Consider the following 22,391-nt stretch of genomic DNA (forward strand, 5'->3'; position numbering starts at 1 on the left):
ATCAATGGAGAAATTAGTGCACCAGCACATTCTGCACTATATGTAGAGTGAGTTCCTAGAATTCTCCCTTTCCTCACGAGTCCAACATCATACAGCATTCAGGAAAACTGCAACAATTAGCTGACTGGAGTTTCAGGGCTTCCAGTTTTACACAGTAATCAAGTTATGGAGAGAAATGCTGCTCCTAATATCTGTGTTAATACTACACAGCTATCATAACTTTATAAATGTCCCAGAAATATTTCCAAATTTTCTCTGGTGGATGTATCTCAAAGGTGAAAGAGGTGGGATGACAGGAAGAAGGATAAAAAATTTGAGAGTTTTGAACTGGGAATTTTTGATGAACAATGTGACAAAATCTCAAGTAAATAATGGCCCTAAATATTATGATATATCAGTTTGTATGCACTGTCACTAAAATACAGCCAGCTCTATAACTTAAATACAATAATAATTGTTTTTAGCTAACTGATTTTCTTTTGGTTAAAGCAATGATAAGCTAAATTTGTTCACCATAGTCATAGTGTCTGTCAGGAGTTTAAGTGGCACAATTTAGTTACTAAGGAGATTCCTGGAGACACTATATTAGCAAACATGAAAAAAGATATACAGTACTGTGCAAAAGTCTTGGGCATCCCAGTTTTTCCAGTATGTTTTTTATGTTTAGTTTTTGTTGTCTCCATCAGTGTGGCAATAGAAAAGAGCAAATTTTAGATTTCCAAACATTCTTTTTCCAAAAAATTAATTGTTACAAAGAAATTTTTGTATTTTGTTAAAGAAAGTAACATATTAGATAATAGACCACTTCTCAAATAAAAACTTGATCACTTTGCAGGTATATAGCCCAGTGCATGATTAAACAAAGATAACAAACAGGATAATAATGATCAATGACATAATGAGTTGGCTGAACTAATTGATTAACAGAAATGGGTGTAGAAGGAATCAACTTGGATGAAGGACAAGCAAACTAAAAGGTGTGGCAGATGTGACAGTTTAAGCCTCAAATCATCAATTCTTACATAGCAAGACACGAGGTGGTCAGTCTGCATCAGCAAGATCTCTCCCAAGCAGACATTTTGTGGCAGACAGGAGTTTCAAGTTGTGCTGTCCAAGCTCTTCTGAAGGAGCACAAAGAAATGAGCAAGGTTGAGAACCAGAAACACTGTGATTGGCCACTAAACTGAGTGTAGCAGATGAGAGATACATCAAACTAACGTCCTTCTAAATGGGAAGAAGTCCATCACTGCTATCAGCTCTGAACTCGCAGAAACCACTGGAACCCAAGCACACTCCTCTAAAGTCCAGATAAGTCTTGTCAGAAGTGGTCTTCAGGGAAGAATTGCTGCCAAAAAGCAATTTCTCCTAAGTGCAAAACAAAGCCAAGAGACCTGCCTAAGCACAGAAACACATGGACTAGGGTGCTGCACAGTGATAGTAAGTGCACTGGACTGATCAAAATTAGAATTTTTCAGTTCAAACAGGTGGCAAATTGTCTGTAGAAGGAGTGGAGAACACTACATGAATGAGTGTCTGCAGCAAGTAGTATGAGCAGATTCTCATCCGTCATGCAGTACCATCAAGGAGAAGTCTGATCAGTCCCAACTTCATTCTGCAGCAGGACAATGACCTGAAACACATGGTCAAGGTCATTAAGAACTATCTTTAGCAAAAACAAGAACAAGGAGTTTTGCAACAGATGGTATGGCCTCCTTGAAGCCCTGACCTGAACATCATCAAGGCTGTCTGGAATTACCTGGAGAGACAGTTGGTAGCAAGACAGACAGTCTGCAGAGGAACTGTGGCAAGTCCTCCAAGATACTTGGAACAACCTACCAGCTGATTTTCTTATAAAACTACACAACAGTGTACCTAAGAGAATTAATGCAGTTTTAAAAATAAAGAGTGGTAACACTTAAGTGTTTTTTTAAACTACTTACTGCTCTGTATAGTAATCTTTAAAAACATTTTGAAACATTTCATTTCATTACTTTTCAAAGCATATTCGCTCTACAGAATTTTTTACGAGTCTAAGACTTCTGCACAGAACTGTAGACAGAATAAACAAGAGACAAAAGACAAAGGTGTTCTCATAATGCCAACTGATGGAATTAAATGGACCCATAACTGTACAGCACATGGTGAAAAACCAAAATGGTTTCTTTTTTTTAAAAGAATATTTTTATATATCTATCACTTTATATAACATAAAAACATTCAAATTTTAAAGGAATAACCCGGTGCAATAAAAGTAAAATAAATTGTAGTGTATGTTTAAAGTTTTCCTGATTACTCAATTACACTGGATAATTTCAAGGCAACCAAGAGGTGGTTGCAGGAGGCTGAGGAACGATTACAGGATTGCCTTGAGTTAGTGGACTGGGCCGTGTTCAAGAACTTATCTGAGAACCTGAATGACTACACCAGGGTTGTTACAGACTTCACTATAACAGCTGTGGATGAGTGTGTCCCCACAAAATTGTTCATGGTTTTCCCCAGTCAGCCTTGGATGAACAATGAAATCCAGAACCTGCTGAGAGCCAGATCAGAGGCATTCAAGTCTGGAGATCAAGAATGCTACAGGTACTGGTATAATCTCCAGAAAGCCATCTCTCGGGCGAAGTGGACTGGAATCCAAACTAGACTGGAATCTATGAGGGATGCTCGCAGCTGTGTCAGGGTTTGAATACCATAACCTCCTACAAAGCTAAATCTTGCAACATAGTGGACAGCAGAATTGCACTCCCAGATAAGCTCAATGCCTTCTATGCTCACTTTGACCACCAGAACAGGGTGGAACCATCGCACACTCCCAATGTCTCCCGATGAATCTTTGGTCTCAGTATCCGGCCTCCTTCAGCAGCATGAATGAGAAAGCATCTAGTCTGGATGGAGTACTTGGCCGAGTACTGAAGACCTATGCCAACCAACTGGCTGACTGGTGTATTCATGGATATCTTCAAAATCCCGCTCCGGCAATGTGTGGTGCCCACCTGCTTCAAGTAGGCTTTAATTGTACCAGTGCCCAAGAGGAGCATGGTAACCTGTCTAAATGACCATCATCCATTGGTACTGACATCCACAGTGATGAAGTGTTCTGAGAGGCTGGTGTTGAAGCACATCAGCTCCTGTCCAAATGGTGACTTGGTTCCACTCCAATTTGCCTACTGAAGCAACAGGTCTACAGCAGATGCTATCTCTTTAGTTCTTCACACAACCCTGGAACATTTGAATACTAAAATGCATACATCAGGATGCTCTTAATCAATTACAGCTTGGCATTTAACACCATCAATCCCCTCAAACCTAAACAGTAAACCTCAAGACCTGGGCCTCAATACTCCCTTGTGCAAGTGGATCCTGGATCTCCTCACTTGTAGACCCGTCAGTTTGGATTGGCAAAAGCATCTCCTCCGCAATCTCCATCAGCACAGGAGCACCACAGGGATGTGTACTTAGCCCCCTGCTCTACAACTATGACTATATGGCTAAGTACAGCTCCAACACCATGTTCAAGTTCGCTGATGACACCACTGTCGTAGGCTGTAGCAAAGCTGGTGATGAATCAGCATACAGGAGGGAGATTGAAAACTTCACAGAGTGGTGTAATAACAACAACCTCTCACTCAATGTCAATAAGACCAAGGAACTAATTGTAGACTTCAGGAGAGGGAAACCAGAGGTCCATGAGGGAGTAATCATCGGATTAGAGATGGAGAGGATCAGTAACTTTAAATTCCTAGGTGTCCCTATTTCAGAGGACCTGTCCTGGACTCATCATATAAATATTATTGTGAAGAAAGCACTATAGTCTCTCTACTTCCTTAGGAGCCTGCAAAGGTTCAGCATGTCATAGAAAACCTTGGCAAGTGTGTGGTGGAAAGTGTGCTGATTGGCTGCATTGCGGCCTAGTATGGCAACACCAATGCCCTTGAGTGGAAAATCCTACAAAAGCTAGTGGATTCGGCCCAGTACCTAAAGGGTAAAACCCTCCCAACCATCGAGCATATCTACATGAAACGTTGCCGTAGAAAATCAGCATCCATCAAAGATCTTCTTCACTGTGGCCATTCTCTTTTCTCACTTCTGCCATCAGGTAGAAGGTATAGGTGCCTCAGGAACTCACCACCAGGTTCAAAAACAGTTACTACCCTTCAACCATCAGGCTCTTGAACAAAACGGAACAACTCCAGTCACATAAGGACTCTGTTATATTGTTATTTCATGCTGATCATTTATCATCTGCGTTTGCAGAGTTTGTTTACAGTTAACAGTTCCCATTTTATAGATTTACTAATTATGCCCACAGAAAAGAATCCCATGTTTGAATGTGGTGACATGTATGTACTCTTATAAATTTTACTTTGAACTTCGAACTATTTTCCAAAGACCCATAACACTAGTTGTACCTTTGACATCCAAGTACTTACCGGAAGGTTTTTTTATGCTTCCATATCAAAGACAATAGAAATTTATTTGCAAATTTTACTGGTTCATTTCTTGAAGACACTTGTTTGGGAGGGACTATTGTTCTTAAGTTTATTGCTAGGAACATATATATGCAAGTCACCTTTAAGAAACAGTTAATTCAAGCATAAGCCTGTGGAACTGAGGTGAAATCATTAACCTGCTTAGCAAATTTGCTAAGGGCAAGAGGTGATAAATGTATTATCCTGGACAGCAAACTTTTTTCAGAGAGTGTTGCTTCCTCAGTATTTTTTGTGGTTATGATAGACTGCTTGAAGCCGAATAAAAATATAACTTCAGACTACATGTATTACATAGGAATTTGGAGAAACAAAAAATTAACTTTTATTGAATATAATGCATTTAATTACATAACAGTGCTGACACTTCGTAATAGTTCACTGAACTAAAAATGTTTTGTTGATGATTTTCATTTGTACTCTGTGTCTGAGGCCTCTTGCTTAACTGTCCAACAATAATCAGCCAGTATTGATGGATTCCAGTTGCCCTGGTACCGTTTCTCCACGACCACAATGCCCTGATGAAACATTTCACCCTGCTCATCACTGACAGCGCTATGACTTGCAGGGGAAATCTAAATGGGAATGCAGAAAATGCACTTCATGGATTTGTATGCTTGAAGCATTGAACTATGTTGTCAACCAGCCACACATAGTTTGGTGCTCTATAGTTGCCAAGAAAATTTTCAAGAACATCCTTGAATTCCTTCCAGGTGATTTTCTTCAGTCCCATGAGAATTCTTCAAATTGCTTGCCATTGATAACCTGTTTGATTTGTGGCCCAACAAAAATACTTTCCTTAATCTTGGCATCAGTTATTCTGGGAAATACGTCTCAGATATCAAAATCCTTCACCTTCCTTGGTCATTGCTTTCACAAAATTTTTCCTAAGTCCCAGTTTTATATGGGGGGGGGAGCTAAAATATCTTTGTTGGGTCTGCAAGTGACTTATGTGCCATACTTTTCTGACCTTGAACCAACTGCTTATGGAGTGGCCAATCCTTTTTAATGTAATGAGATTCTTTAGCATGGTGGTCCCATTCGCAAATGAAACAACATTATTTAGTGTATCTGAGCTGCATTCCTAGTGGCAGTGCCACACTTTCAGATCACCACAGATGTTCTAGTTGTAGTCGCTGTACTGTATGTGTTTCAACATCATCATCAGGTGCCATATCCAGTTCGAGCTTTGACTGCCATGGCCCACACACTCCTGTTTCGGGTCAAGTGGATCAATTCATTTATATTCATTCAGTTCTCTGGCTGCTGCCTCCATCATTATTTGTGTTTCAACAAGGCGTACAAATTTCGGTGTTATCTTCATGTGTACTGTACAGCCCATTGGTGTTGAAGGGTGGACACTGCTGTTGTATGGAAGCACAGCTTTCAGGCTGAAGAAGCAATACAAAGATGCCATTGTTGTGGGTCATGCTGGCAACCCAAAACACTCCCAGGTTTGCTTGGACAAGATAGAAAACTTTATAGCTACATTTTGGGCAACATTTTAATTGACTTGAATTATTAATTGAAATAACAAATATAGGCCATTCCATAAAAAAGGTGTGTGGTAGGAAACTTCATGGTGATTTTCATGACCAGCAGCCCAAAAATCTATGATACACCCAAATGTATTCGGGAAGCAAAATCTTTGCTGAGGAGTGTTAAGGAAAGGTGTTGAAATTGTAAGAAGATGACTAATGCCATTTTTTAGTGGTCTGCATCAGGGCTAAAATGTTTGATAACGTTCACAAATGACATACATAATAGGACAGAAAGCCACAAATCAAAATTAGCTGATGGCATGCATGGTTTCATTATAAGCAGAATAATTTTATGTTTCCATATACAGAGAAATATCAATATATTGAATTAATGAGCAAACCAACCCCAAATGGACACCAATGCAGGTGAACACAAGGTTATTGCTGATGGACACAAAAATAGAAAGAACAGCACATTTTTAAATGATGAAAAGCTAAAAACAGAGACTTGGGGTGGTCATCTACTATGCCCAATATTAAAATACTATCGACAGCATTGAAAATAATGTTAAAGAGCGAGAAGAATAGTGATCTTTATATCAAAAGCTCTGTAATACAAGGAGCATACAATTTATTCTCGCGGGACTGGAGAAAATCACATGTAAGGAATGTGTGTGTGTATATATATATATATAGAACTGTCATAAAGGAGCATTAATAAACCAAACCAGGTGGTCAGTTTTAAATGTACCATAGCTGTTTGTTAAAATACATTTCCTCCCTCAGCTACATGCATGCTATTGAGCACCACCTTTATGAAACTGGGTTACTATTCCGATGGTTTAGTACAATGCAGCAAAATCATCCACGGGACTGGAAAACAATGTTCTTGTGATAACAAAAATGAAAATATTTCACTATTATCTTTCTATGATACATAGAACAAGTATAATTTTATTTATTCATTCCAGTACTATTGTTAGAAACAACTCATCAGTAATTTTCTCACCAAGGAAAGGGCGAAGTTGAGGAGCGCTGTACCGCTGTGAAACAAAACCGTCAGTAAGGTGGTGGCAGTTGTGAACAGCAAACTCACATTTCTGCTCATCACAATCCACAGAGACTCCAGTATCTAAGGGAATGCAAATACAAAATGTGAGAAATATTTGCTTCGTTTCCCTTAATAATAGAAGCAATCCAACAGGCCTCAGCATTCAGCTACACAATTTTATGGTGCAGCTGAAGCTGATAACTACAGAACTGATTAGATAATTAAATTCAAAAGTCTACAGGGCCTTTGGTTTAAAAGATTTAAATCAACAATCAATCAGAACATCTTTCTATGTTATACCTTTTGCATACTCACCTAATTATATAAATATGCATTGTCTCCAATATTAAAGAAGTGGGCTCCAGACAGAGAGTCAATAAGTTAAGGGTCACACACAATTTTGAAAGCACTAGAAAGCTTCCAGAGTATTAGTCTACAATAACAGAATAAAAAGAATGGAGAACACAGTCAACCCTATCTATGCCGCTCATAATTTTGTATGCCTCTATCAGATGTCCCCACGATCTTCTACATTCTAGGAAATAAAGTCCTAACCTATTCAACCTTTCCCTATATCTCAGGTCCTCAAGTTTTGGCATCATCCTTCTAAGTTTTCTCTGTACTCGTTCAATCTTATTTACATCTTTCCTGCAGGCAGGTGACCAAAACTGCTCACAATATCCAAATAGCCCTCACTAATGCGTTATACAACTGCAACATCCCAACTCCTGTATTCAATACATTGATTTATGAAGGCCAATGTGCCAAAAGCACTGTTTACAACCCTATCTACCACTTTCAAAGAATTATAGATCTGTATTCCCAGATATCTTCATTTGTAACTCAATTGTTCCTACCTGCCTATAACTACTATGCACCTCCTTTTTTTCTCTCTTAATCAGCGCCTCAAAAATTCTTGAAATCAAAGGTTTCCTAAACCTATTACCCATGCCTTTTATTTTGTCAGGCACATACAAGCTTTGTACCCTCAAAATTTCACTTTTGAAGGTCTGCCATTTACAAGTACACCTTTGTCAGAGAACAGCTTGTCCCAATCCACGCTTACCAGATCCTTTCTGATACCATCAAAGTTGGCCTTTCTCCAATTCAGGATCTCAAACCGAGCTCCACATCTATCCTTTTCCATAAATACCTTGAAACTAATATCTTTATGTTCACTAGATGCAAAGTGTTCCCCTACATAAACTTAGCCACCTGCCCTGTCTCACTCCCTAAAGGCACATCAAATATTGCGCACACTCTCTCATTGGGATTTCTATGTATTAATTCAGGAAACTTTCCTGACCACATTTGACACACTGTATCTCATTTAGTCCTTTTACAATAAGAGTCCCAGTCAAATGAGTAAAGTTAAATGACCTACTACAACCTTATGTTTCTTGTAACAGTGTGCAATCTCTCTACAAATTGCACACTGTTACAAGAAACATAAGGTTGTAGTAGGTCATTTAACTTTACTCATTTGACTGGGACTCTTATTGTAAAAGGACTAAATGAGATACAGTGTGTCAAATCCCTAGAACTGTTGGGTGGTCTATGCCGCTCATAATTTTGTATGCCTCTATCAGATGTCCCCACGATCTTCTACATTCTAGGAAATAAAGTCCTAACCTATTCAACCTTTCCCTATATCTCAGGTCCTCAAGTTTTGGCATCATCCTTCTAAGTTTTCTCTGTACTCGTTCAATCTTATTTACATCTTTCCTGCAGGCAGGTGACCAAAACTGCTCCTCTAATCCTCTAAATCCCTAGAACTGTTGGGTGGTCTGTAATATAGCCCCAGTAATGCAGTCATATCTTTTTTATTCCTCAATTCTACCCATAAACCCTCACTAGACGAGCTCTCCAGTCTGTTCTGAGCACTGTCATGACATCTTCCCTGACTAGTAATGTGACCCCCTCCCCATTTAATTCCTTCCACTCTGTCACGTCTAAAACAATGGAACTCCGCAATATTGAACTGCCAGTCCTGCCTCTCATACAACCAAGTCATACTAATGGCTATAATATCATAATTCCAAGTGTTGATCCATGCCCTGAGCTCCATTTGTCTTTCATACAATACTTCTTGCATTAAAAGATACACAGCTTTGTATACTTACTCAATAAAAAGATTTAAAAAGAAAGAAAAGAAAAGATACACAGCTCGGAAAATTAGTCTCACCATGCTCAACCTTTTGATTCCTGTCTTTGTCTGAGGCCTTAACAATATCTGTCTATACAATCACTCCACCATTTGTTCTGGCACTCTGGTTCACATCTCCCTGCACCTCTAGTTTAATCCCCTACCATGCAGTATGAGCAAACCTTTCTGCCAAGATATTGCCCCCCCACGCCTCCAGTTCAGGTACAAATCATGCCTTTGGTAAAGGTCCCGTCTTCCCTGGAAGAGAGCCAAATGATCCAAAAATGTGAAGCCCTCACTCCTACACCAACTCCTTAGCCATGTGATCTTCCTATTTTTCATTTCACTAGCACGTGGCATGGGTAGCAACCCTGAAGGTCCTGTCCTTTAACTTAGCACCTAACTCCTTGAGCTCACACTGTTGAACTTCAACCCTCTTCCTGTCTATGCCATCAGTACCGATATGGACCACGACCTCTGGCTGCTCACCCTCCCATTTAAGAATGCCAAGGACTCGACCTGATATGTCCTGGACCCCGGTACCTGGGAGGCAACATAGCATTGTGGAATCTCATTCTTGTCCAAAGAAACTCCTTTCTGTTCCCCAAAGAAATCCCCCCATCCTTCCCTTCTGAGCCACAGAGTTGGACTCAATGCCAGAGACCTGACTGAAGTGGTAAACCTGTTGTTGAGGGGGATGGTCACAGGGGTACTCTGCACTAGCTGTATAAACCCTTTCACCCTCCTATTACCCAATTTCCTACGTCCTGCACCTTGAGTGTAATTACCTCTCTATCACCCCCTCAGCCTTCCAAATAATCCGAAGTTCATCCAGTTCTAACTCCAACTCCTTAAAGCGGAGTATTAGAAGCTGCAGCTGGATGTCCTTCCTGCAGGTAAAGTCCTGGAGACACAGGTCTCCCTGCTTTTCCACATTCTGCAAGAGGAGCATTCAACTATCCTGCCTGGCATCCCAACTGCTCTACCTGTGCAATTATAAAGAAGGAAACAATGAATAAACAAAAAAAAATCCACCTGCATCTTTTCACCTTCTATCACTCAAGCCTCTCTTCTCCTTGCCGAAGCCTCAAATGCCTACTCTAGCATTGTCCACTCCAACAACGGCTGCTCCACTTGCCCTTTTCTTATTTTTATTTGCCCTTGCTAATGAATCCCAGTCTCTGATTGGCCACTGTTCAAACACTGAAACTCCCGTAAAGCACTACTTTTTAATGCACACCTGTTGATCTGTGTCACCACTTCACTCTGATTGGCCACTGTTCAAACATGAAGTGCTGCCTTTAATGCACACTCGCCGACCTGTCTGAGTCACCTCTTCTATCAGACTCCATTCTGATTGGCTGCTGTCAAATATCTATGACTAATGCTTTAATATGCTTTTGCAATAACTGTGATTAAATGACAACGTAGAATTTACAGAATTACATGAGAATCATATCTAAAACATAACATCAAGTTAAGCTATAGCTATGTGCTGCACCCTACTGGCATCATTATATTCAAACATGATGCAAAATAAATGTAAAATGCAATCGAAGCATAGGAGATTCTTCAGAACCATTAAAAAATCTTCATGGACTATTTTAAAATGAAGTTTTTAAAAAAATCTTTTATTATTAACACCAAAAAACAGGAGAAAATCCAATATTTTGGTGAAAATATAGCATATTCATAGAAAATTGGTTTGTATTCTATGTATCACCAAAACTCAAGGGGACAGGGCAGTTAATTAAATGTCAACTGAAAATATAAAATTTTTTAAATGGTAGTGAAAAGAGATGAACTGCATTCATTGACAGAAATACTTAAGAGCATCACTGAGGATGGGCATCTTACTGGAAACTTACTTCTATGTCAGAGGGACAGAATAAACAGCCTAAGTGATGTAACATGACATCAAGATGGAAACATTATACAAAGACATTGTTGTTATTTGCATAACTTGTTTTTTTTTTGCATAGGGGTTATGTTATGTTTTTCTTTGAATGGATTCCATGGTTTTCTTTGTTTCGTGGCTGTCTGGAGAAGACGAATCTCAGAGTTGTATACTGCAGACAAACTTTGATAATAAATGTACTTCGAAGTTTTGTGATCTGATCTTCTAACAAAGATCCTGCAAGTTTCTGCTGCACCTCCATTGGCAGTACTTTGCTGGTAAATTTAGAGGTGAAGATTTCTGAGGATATTGCCAAGCCAGGAATATTGTGTGCAATTTGTGACCACACTTTAGAAAGTATTTGTTTAGGCTCAAAAGGATACAAAAAAGATTCAAAAGGATGTTATTTGGTTTGGGGGCCTTGAGTTATTTAGAAAAATTGGATACACTAGGCTTGTTTTCTATGGAGCAAAGAAGGCAAGAGGTGACATGACAGAGAAATGTAGAATTATGAGAGGGGTTGATAGCCAATGTTGGTTTCCCATGGTAGGGGTGTCTAAAAGAAGGCATAGGATTAAGGAGATGATTTAAAGAGCATCTGTGGGTAAACTTTTCCAAACACAGTGGATGATATCTGGAATGAACTGCCAGCTGAGGTTGTGGAAGGAGAAACAGTAACAACATTTAAGAGGCATCTTAACAGGAACTTAAATGAGCAAGGCTTAGAGGAAGTAGTTAATACAGTCATGTGGGATGGGCATAGATAAGCACTGATAGCTAGCAAACACAGGGTGGACCAGAGGGCCAGCTTCTATGCTATACAACTCTAACTGTGGGAAGTATCAGGTACAAGACTAGGGCCATCTTCAATAGAATAAAGGGACTGAGAATACATTTATAAGAGGCCTGAATCTGTATCTATTTTACTTAGCATAAAAATCAATATAATGGTGACTATTAAGGTAAATAGTAATAGGATTAAAACTGAAGAATATTTTTGCACAAAGTAGTGACGCATTGAAAATGTCCTGAAAGAGGCAGAAATCTTCAATGGATTTAAAACGAATTTATCTTCCGGTAAGACAGCGGCCTCAGTGGGCCAACCGAAGGTGCACTTTTCTTTTAAAATTTTTTTTATGATTGTAAGACTATATTGGACTCCAGGAACAATGAACTCAGCAGGTCTACTGCATTAGTTTGGAGCAGCCGGCCGGGATGTCAAAGGGGAAGCCGGTGCTCGGCTTGGAGAAGTCGACAGACAGGTCAGAGAGGGTTCAGAGGAGCTGAGCTGGGTGCAGACCGTGTTGCTGTCTGCTACTTGAAGACATCGGAGTTGGTGCACAAAAGCAGCATGTAGTCATTGTCTTGGACGTTTCTCTTGTGATCGCAAGACCCTGTTGGACATTGATAATATAAGAAGCTGCAGGCCTGTTTCACTTGTTCGGTGGCGAGACAGACAATGAGACAGACAGCTCGCCTCAGTTGCAGCGAGGATTAGGCCTCAAACAGCAGGCTTGCCTGCTGCCGTCCAGGTGAGACGACGCTGGAGGTGGTGTAACATGGGCAGGAGCTGGTCGCTCTTGTAAGTGCTGCCCTCCAGTGTTCAATTGGTGGAATGACAGGATGGATTGCCCGGAGCCATACCATCCATTTGCATGTCACTCAGGCACTTGGACTTTACATGTGTTTTCTTGCGTAACGATGTGTGTGTTTTTTTCTTTCTTTCTCTCTCTCTCTCTCTCTCTATTTTGAATGTATGTTATGCACCTTGGTCCCAGAGGAATATTGTCTCATTTGACTGTTTCCATGTATGGTTTGAAAGGCAAATTAAACTTGATTTGATTTAAAAAGACACCTGGAGTGTTAACAACAGGGTAACAGGCTGAGAGATACGGAGGGTGCTAATCCAACTATCTCTTTCTGCCTGGCATGGACAGAATGGGCAAATATATTCACACTGCATCAAATATTAATATGCTTCTGTCACAATACATCATTCTACCCATTGTGTATAGCCTAGATCTATCTAGCCTAATCCCAAATTCCAGCACCTGTTTATAGCCCAACAGGTCAAGGCTCCCGAGTACCTCATGTAAAGATAACATTCAATTTGGGCCTACAAAGTTGACCATAGTGAATGGAGAGAGATGCCCCATCATGGGGAATCTTAGACTAAAGCCCAATTCTGTCCAGTCCCTCCAGAGGAATCAACAGCAATTGCCTGATCAATTCTCTTTGTTTCATACATATTCTCCCAAGCAACATCAATTTCAGCAACTCAGTAGTGAGGACACACCTATTAGAAAATCTTAAACATTCATTTGTCATCCCAAATATCTGAGTTTCTTTTAGTACTGTCCAAAACTCTGAAAATATTCTGAGATAAGATCCCAGAAACTCCCATGGCTTTGCAGTAACACCTTCACCAGTTCAAGTCATCCATCCTCATGATTATTAAAGGACAACTAGACAATGCATAATGCTCATCCCAATTTTAAAAACTGCTGTTACTTTGTGTAGATTAAATGAAAGACAAGGACTTGTTTTAAACTATTAACATGCAAGATACTCACGGAAAGAAATGTCTCAATGTTCTCATGAATAAAGGAGACAACATCTTGCCAGTCTAACATATCTCCAAGCCAACTATTCTGCCGACTGATAGTGTATTTGTGCCCCTTGTGCCTTCCAGAATGAGTTACATTCTAGATAAAGAAATAAAAGTAGATTGTCAAAATAAGTAATACAGACAACATTGTGAAAATTAATTAGCAACAGCTCAAGACCACATGGAAAGATCACTCACAGACTTCGCAACTATCTGGCAAATGAACACTTTGAAAGAATATATATGTTATCCCAAGGAAGTGGCAGCGAGAGGCAGAAACACTTGTGGGAGGGGAAAGACCTGTGGAAATGGGTGGGGTAGCTCTGCAAGAGGATGCAGGGAGGGCCCTGGGGATGGCAAACACATAGATGAGGGACGAGGTTAGAGACAGAAGGCAATGGGAGAAATTGAGATCATGGCAGATTAATAGAGGAGGAAGACCGTAATCACAGATGTGATTACTTTTTCTTGACCATATTTATGAGCATTTTTATATAGTTACAATTGATATCAACACTCACCTTTACAAACCAATTTTGATATAACCTATCCCAGAGCTCCAGAACTTGCTTCTCTATAACTGTTGTATTGTTCACCTTGTCTCCCAACATCTTATGAAGCTAAACAAGATAGAAGATACAAACACAAGATAATCAGAATAGGATCAATTTTGAGATATGAGAATATAAGTAATTTAAAAATCAACCAAAAGTTTCAGGAACCGACTAATGCATGACCCAAGGAAGAAATTTAAGAGTTTATATATCGGGTTACCAACCTTTTTTTAAGAATGTCATGGAGACTTAGCATTAATAGAGGTGTCTATGGACCACAGATGGTGAACCCCTGGTTTATATAATTTAAAAGTTGTGACACAAATTCTGAAATGGTTGGGACAAAAAGCGGAAAAATTATAGAGACTAAGTGATGAAAAAGAGGGAGAACAGGCAAAATTCAAATCTGGGAAACTGGATGCTTTCTTGTACATGGTCCGATAGATATTTTAAATGAGCGCTGCTTATGACAGGTACATAATTAGGATGTTTCCACAGTTTAGAAATGCTTCACACAGAGAAAGTAACCTTGCAAATATTAAAATCCTGAACCCGATCCATTGAGTTTCTGACAAGGGGCCTTGGACCTGGAACATAAGCCCTGTTTCTCTTTCTACAGCGGTGCTGTCTGACTGCTGGGTGTTTGCAGTACTTTCTAATTTTATTTCAAATTTCCAGCATCTGCACCTTTTTGATTTTCATCTCACCCTTCATGACTGATGTGTTCACTGTTCCAAAAAGAGGATTTCCAAAGTTGGTTAGGAAAGGGATAAATTCTGATTCTTGATTAGCCTTTTACCAATTTCCATGCAACTTTATTTATTGAAGGACATAATGATTTGAAGGGCAAATGATTCAAAGTTGAACCAAAAGTTGCAGCAGCCATCCTGCAACCACTGTTTACTATAATCTAGGAATGGGGCAAGTACTCAAGGACTGGACAAAGGGAGACATTGTTAGGATTCCCAAGAAAGCAGTGCTAAGTGATTGCAACAACTGGTGTGGCATCACACTTTTGTCAGTACCCAGCAAGATTCTCGCCAAAATCATTGTCTAACGGATTACAGATGCAATCAATGTGTGCTTGAGGAAAGAGCAAGCTGGCTTCAGGAAGAGCAGAATCTGTGTCAACCGGATCTTCACCCTGCGTAACATCATACAGCAGTGCAGTGTGTGGCAGAGACAACTGTGTATGAATTTCGTGGACTTGAAAAGGCTTTTGATAAACACCCACAGGGGGAGCCTCCAGTGAATTCGCAGATATACAAGGTCCTTTCAAAATCGTCCAGTTTATCCAGAGTTTCTATACTAATTTTACTTGCTCAGTTGGGGACTGCAATTTGAGCTTTGAAGTCAAGACTTCTGGCAAGGCTGTGTGACGTCAGGGGTATTATTTAAGCTGGTGATTGACCGGGTTATGAGGCAAACAATGAAAGATAAGCAGAGAGGCATTAGGTGGACTTTATTCCCTACTTTAGAAAATCTTGACTTTGTGGATGACCTCACGTTACTCACATGTACATACCAGCACATACAGGAGAAAACTCAGCGCTTATGTAACCTTGGTGGACAACCTGGACTTCGAGTCAGCCAGAGAAAGACTGCAACCATGACCCTCAAAGTAGGGTCTCTTCCTCCCATCAAGCCATATGGCACTGAGTTACCCAGCACCAGCAGATTCACCTACCCAGGCAGCATCTTTCAGCATATGAGGAATAACCAGGTACAGCATCCACATCAAGGTGAAACTCTACCAGAGCTGTGTTCAGTCCATACACTTGTATAGGTCAGAACGCCGGTGCATGACAGACAGCAACCTTGCCAAGCTATCGTCATTTGCACACCAGGACCCTCTGTATTTTCTGGCTAAGAAAGAACTCCAACCATGCCCTACTCCTTCAGCGTCATCAAGAAGACATGGCCACCATCATGATGAGGAAATGTTGGAGATGGATTGGGTACGTGTTGAGACCATCATCAAGATAGCACTTCATTGGACCCTTGAAGAGCAGAGGAAACACAGGAGACCTATGACAACTTAGTCCAGTACCGTACAGGCAGAAATAAGGACCCTGAGCACACCTGGAGCACAATGGAGAAGATGGGCAAGGACAGACGGAGATGGAGGACCTTCATTGCTGCCCTAAGCACCAGTGGCATAATGGGCAGTAAATAAGTTCATTTACTGAAATATTTTCCCATGAGAATCATTTAGCATAACAGGCTACGCATATTTATTTACACTGTTTCTTTCATAGCTAATCACTGATCAGTTAATTTGTAGAGAAATAATATCACTTTTGTGGAGTGTAAAACTAGAAAGATTGTTGACTGTGATCTGGACCAGCACTTGAGGAAGAAAAACAGGGGAAAGAGGGAAAGGAGTAGAAGGAAATTTTCCATGCATGTTGAAAACTTTTAATAGTGACAAATTTGAGATTAGTAAACTACCCAAGATCTTGAGCAACTTCATTACTTATGTAATTATTAAGAGTCATAAAGAGATATAGCATAGAAATAGGCTCTTCAGCTCACTGGCACATGTTGACCATCAACTACCTATTTTGCACTAATCCTCTATTATTTAGAACATAGCATAATAACGAGCCCATGATCCCATGATGTTGTGCTGACCTATATAAACCTACTCCACAATTAATCTAAGCTATCCCTTCTAAAGAGCCTAGAACTGGCCATATTTTCTTACATCCATGTAAAACCCTAAGAATTTCTTAAATGTCCCAATTGTATAACCCTCAAACACCATTCCCAGCAGTACTCACTACAGGTACTTAACACTCTGCTAAAAAACGACCTCTGACAGCTCCCCTAAACTTGTGTCCAGTAACCTTAAAAGAATATATGGGCCACTGCCTCCCTGCAGAAAAGGTGCTGGCTACCCACACTATCTCTGCTTCTCAATCTTAAATACCTCTATTAAGTCACCTCTCATTCCTTGTTGCTCCAAATATAAAAGCCCTAGCTTGTGCAACCTTTCCTCACAAGACATAATCCAGGCACCATCCTAGTAAATCTCCTCAGCTGCCTCTCTAAACATCCCAAATCCTTCCTACAATGAGGCGATCAGCACTGAACACAATTCTCCAAGTATGGCCTAACCAGAGTTTTATAGAGGCAAAACAGTATCTTCAGGGACACGTCTACCCTAATGTTTTTCATAAGCTCGAACACTGTCCCTTTCAACATGCTCCAGCACAACACCTAATATATCTGACTTCACACTTGTCAAAGTCCCTGTCCCTGGAGAACACTGAAGCAAGGTATTTGTTACAAGCCTCCCTTGCTTCCTCAACCTCCAGGCACGTTTCATTTTCTGTCCCTGATCGGCCCTATCCTCATAATAGTCATCTTCCTGTTTTTTATGTTCATATTGAATGCTTTGGGGATTTCCTTAATCCTGCTCACCAAAGCCTTTTCATGTCTGCTTCTAGCTCTCTTAAGTACATTCTTTAAGTTCCTTCCTGGCTAGCTTGTAACTCTCAAGAGTCCCGTTTCATTCTTATTTCTAAACCTTAAGTGTGCTTCCTTCTTTCTCTTGACTAAATGTCCACCTCTCTTGTTAACCATGGTTTTCTCAACCTACCAAAACCTATCCAGAACCCCATGCCAGTACTTCCTAAACAACCTCCACACTTCCATTGTGCATTTCCTTGAGAACGTTTCCAATTTACATTCCTTATGTTTCTACCTAATACCATCATAAGTAGCCCTCTCCCAATTAAATACTTTCCCATATTGTCTGCTCCTATCCTTGTCCATGGCTATGCTAAAAGGTTGGAGGAGTTGTAGTCCCCATCTCCGAAATGATCTCCCACAGAGAGATCTATCATCTAACCAGATTCATTTCCTACTAATAGATCCAGTCTAGCCTCTCTTCTGGTAGGACTGCCAACATACTATGTCAGGAATTCTTCCTCGGCACATCTAACAAATTCTGGCCCATCTAAACTTCATGTACTAAGGAAATGCCAATCCATATTAGGGAAGATAAAGTCACCCATAACAATGGGCCCATCATTTCCTGCCCTTGCAAAAGCAAAGCCTTTCCCATGGCCACATCATAATTCCATGTACAGATCCGTGCTCTAAGGTAATCACTCTTGTTGTTAATACTACTTGTGTTAAAGTAGTGGTCGCCAACCTTTTTAAGCCCAAGATCCCCTACGTCGACCTTAGTGAAAGGCAAGATCGACCTACTAAATCGTTTAGTCACACGCATGCGCACCGGGCAGAAAAGACCGGGAGTAAAACCCCGCAACCCGGAAACAACTACTCTTTACAAACGGCTTTCGGTAGCGGAAGTATTGCTATATTCCCATTATCTTAATTAGTATTACTTATTTTTATAATGCTCATATTACAACACCTTTAATTCTATGTTTCATTATTTAATTTTATTTCAACACGAAAAGTAAATGAATAAAAATTGACTGTTGCACTCAGTGTGATGACTGGGGCTGAATACTTTGTTAGTTCCCTGAAATTTGGCTCATAACTACAGACAGCCAGTCTGAGAGGTGTCTGTCAGTAAGACAGCTCCTGTACTTAGATGTCATAATTTTCATCTGTTGCAGCAGTGCCCTCGCAAACCTCCTGACAGACTGAATATTCAAATGGACAGTTTCCTTTGTTAGACTGAATGTTGAATCTGCCATGTTTTTCAGGTGTTTTGTAGTAACAGTAAGCTGTTACTGAGACACTAGTATATGTTTCAGAGGTATGCAAGATAATGACACCACTGTTTTTTGTTTCCCAGTTATTTACATTTGGGTAATGTTGGAATTTAAAGGGGGAGAAGTATTGTAATGTAAACATTATAAAGATCAGTTAATACAAATTAGGATAATGGTAATATAGCAATACTCCCACTATGTGGCTACGGAAAGCTGTTTGTAAAGAGAGGTTGCTTCCGGGTTGCGGGGTTTTACTTCCTGTCTTTTCTACCGCGGTGCATGGCGGGGGAGCTATACACGCATGCACACTGGGCAGTAAGAACGGAACTAAAACCCCGTAACCCAGAAACAATCTCTCTTTACAAACAGCTTTCAGTAGCTGGAGTATTGCTATATTACCAATATCCTAATTAGTATTACTTATTTTTATAATGCTCACATTACAACAGTATTTGTGTATTTATTTATTTTTCATTTTTTTCGGGATCTACTGGGAAAGTCTCAAAGACCGACCGGTTGGCGACCACTATGTTAAAGTAAACCTTTTAAAAAAATTCTCCCCACATTGTCCTCAACTCTCCCCAGATTCTATCACTCACTTGGACGATTTACAGTGGCCAATTAAACGCATATATCTTTGGAATGAGAGGGGAAACCGATGTGGTATACAAAATCCTCAAGCTGATTGAAGAACAGATAGTAACTAAGATCCTTATCCAATTGTTTGTAGACAACATGGTCAGAAAAGCAAGGTATGCATGCTATCCAAGCTTATGGCTAAAGGATTACAGAGAAATTGAGGTATACAGATGGCCAAGATGTCAGTTCTGTTCTTTCCATAGAATAAAGGTTCTTTCTGATTCCATTTGGAATCATCTGTGACAATAAAAGCACTTAAATCTTTCATCAAAATAATGCTACATTTACTTCTAATTCTGCTTTTGAGGAATGTAAAGAACAACAAACATGGTAAAGAAAATAGAATGGTTTAAGAACAGTATATGATTTAAGTGCCATATTATACTCCTTGACTGATTAAGACTACCTAGAGTTCTATCCTTAAGCTGTTTTTTTTTGTTTTCCCTTTACCAAATAACCAAAAGTTAAATGTTCTTGACAGGAACCCAAACTAACACTGCTCTTTGCAACAACACGTTACTACACAAATGAGCACTGGCTATCTTTCATGTAATTAAATGCAAATCAATTCTCGACATTAGAAATTAGAATTTCACCTTGTGGGTTATCCACTCTCTTCCATACTGGTAGACGTTGTTAGCAGCAGAATTTAGTGCCTTCTGTATCACCTGGGCCTCAGGTAGCCAGCTGAAACAATTCAATGATCAAAAAGTGACATGAAAATTAGAGAAGAGCAATTTTAACACATCCAAACAGGATTGCACGGCTTTTGTGTACACTGCAGAATCATATTATCCATAATAAGGTCACTGTCCATTCACCAACTACAAGAAAATTATTCAAAACAAGGTGATATTACATCATTTAATATTTAAAATTATTTGTTAAAATCATCAATTGTCCTGCACTTCTTACTTTGCTTTGGCAGCGTGCTCTTGAATCTTCCCATATCATCGAAAAACTTTATACCTGACTGACCTCTTAGCCATATTACTCTCTTTAGTTATTGATTACCAGCAAAGGCCCTTCATGATTTTTAACACTTAATTCTGCCCTTTACCTTCCCTACCCAAATAAGTGCCATGTGAAAGTCTCTCATCTCTAACTAGCCAAGCCACTCATTCTCTGCATCCTAATTTGTTTTGCTAACAGCAGGTTATGATCAGAGTTGAATCCTACACTGTATTCAAAATCCAACCAGAGTTAAAGATTTAACAATTTTCTTACTTTTCTAGCTGATGCCTCATTTAAAATCTGCATGGATCCTTATTTTGTTGCAGATATCCAATTTTTACATGCACTGTATCATTTATTTTCAGTCCAACTCATTATTTTAATTCCACAAAGTGTCGACACATCTCTCCCTTGTAACATTTCTACATTTTCAAAGAAGTTAGTGAGAAATTATCAATGACAATTCTTCCTTAGGATGTTCATGCTGGCCATTCATTTCCTCTTTTACCCAGACAAATGGTAATTTCACTCCTAATTAGCAATCCCCAACATCTTATTAACAAAGGTAATATAAAATACAGGTCAATTTGTCACTTTTTTTAAAACAGGCTTTTACCACTCTCTAGTCTGGCAGAGTCTCAAAATAAGACCTAATTTTTTAAGATCATGATGATTTCTTCATTACTGCCTCAGCCATCTTAATTATTTACTCCTGAACTTCACCTTCCTTTAACTCAATTTTACAAAAGGTCTGTTTTAAAGTTCAAAGTTCAAAGTAAATTTATTATCAAAGTACATGCATGTCACCATATACAGCCCTGAGATTCATTTTCTGCGGGCGTACTCAATAAATCCATAATAAAATAATTAAAATAAAATCAATGAAAGTGTTCAGCCAGTGTGTATGAGACAAAAACTGTGCAAATACAAAATAAATATTAATAAATAAGCAATAAATATCTAGAACATGAGATGAAGAGTCCTTGAAAGTGAATCCATAGATTGTGGGAGCATTTCAATGATGGGGCAAGTCAAGGTGAGTGAAGTTACCCCTTTTGGTTCAAGAGCCCGATGGTTGAGAGGTAATAACTGTTCCTGAACCTGGTGGTCTGAATCTTGAGGCTTCTGTATCTTCTTCCTGATGGCAGCAGTGAGAAGAGAGCATGACTGGGTAGTGGAGGTTCCAGATGATGGATGCGCTGCTTTTCTGCAACAATGTTTCATGTAGATGTGCTCAGCGGTGGCGAAGCCTTTACCTGTGATGGACCAGGCCGTATTCACTACATTTTGTCGGATTTTCTATTCAAGGGCATTGGTGTTTCCATACAGACTGTGCTGCAGCCAGTCAATATACTCTCCAGTACACAGCTAAAGAAGTTCAGAATAGTTTTAGATGGCATGCTGAATCTTTGCAAACTCTTAAGGAAGTAGAGGTGCTGCTGTGCTTTTTTTGTAATTGCACTTAACACTCTGAGCCTAAGACAGGTCCTCCAAAATGTTAGCATCGGTATTTCAATCTTGCTGTCCCTCTCCACCTCTGATCCTCTGATGAGGACTGGCTCACAGATCCCTTGGTTTCCTCCTCCTTAAGTCAATAATCAGCTCCTTGGTCTTGCTGACCTTGAGTAAGAAGCTGTTGTTACAGCACACTCAGCCATTTTCAAACTCCCTCCTATATGCTGATGCATCACCACCTTTGATTTGGCCTACAACAGTGATGTCGTCTGCAAATTTGAATATGGCATTGGAGCTGTGTTTAGCCACACAGTCATAGGTGTAAAGTGAGTGTAAGCGTAGAGACCATAAGAAAGCATTGGTACATCTGCATCAAGGATTATGCAGATACAATAGAAAGAAATGAAACGCAAACTACATTAAAA

At 39.7% G+C, this 22,391-nt stretch overlaps 1 protein-coding gene across 2 annotated transcripts in view; it reads right to left on the reverse strand.

Annotated features, from left to right (window-relative positions):
• The window catches only part of tmem245 (transmembrane protein 245), a 125,538-nt gene that overhangs the window by 22,371 nt on the left and 80,776 nt on the right, over positions 1 to 22,391 (reverse strand). For both annotated transcript variants that reach the window (XM_063043912.1, XM_063043911.1), the window contains 4 exons: positions 20,154 to 20,244; positions 14,192 to 14,290; positions 13,636 to 13,767; positions 6,978 to 7,100 (listed from right to left, as the gene is read on the reverse strand). In XM_063043912.1, coding sequence (XP_062899982.1) covers positions 6,978 to 7,100; positions 13,636 to 13,767; positions 14,192 to 14,290; positions 20,154 to 20,244 — 445 coding nt within the window. The remainder of the gene's footprint in view (positions 1 to 6,977; positions 7,101 to 13,635; positions 13,768 to 14,191; positions 14,291 to 20,153; positions 20,245 to 22,391) is intronic.

Source organism: Mobula hypostoma, chromosome 3 (genome assembly GCF_963921235.1).
Source record: "Mobula hypostoma chromosome 3, sMobHyp1.1, whole genome shotgun sequence".
Taxonomy (NCBI): Eukaryota; Metazoa; Chordata; class Chondrichthyes; order Myliobatiformes; family Myliobatidae; genus Mobula; species Mobula hypostoma.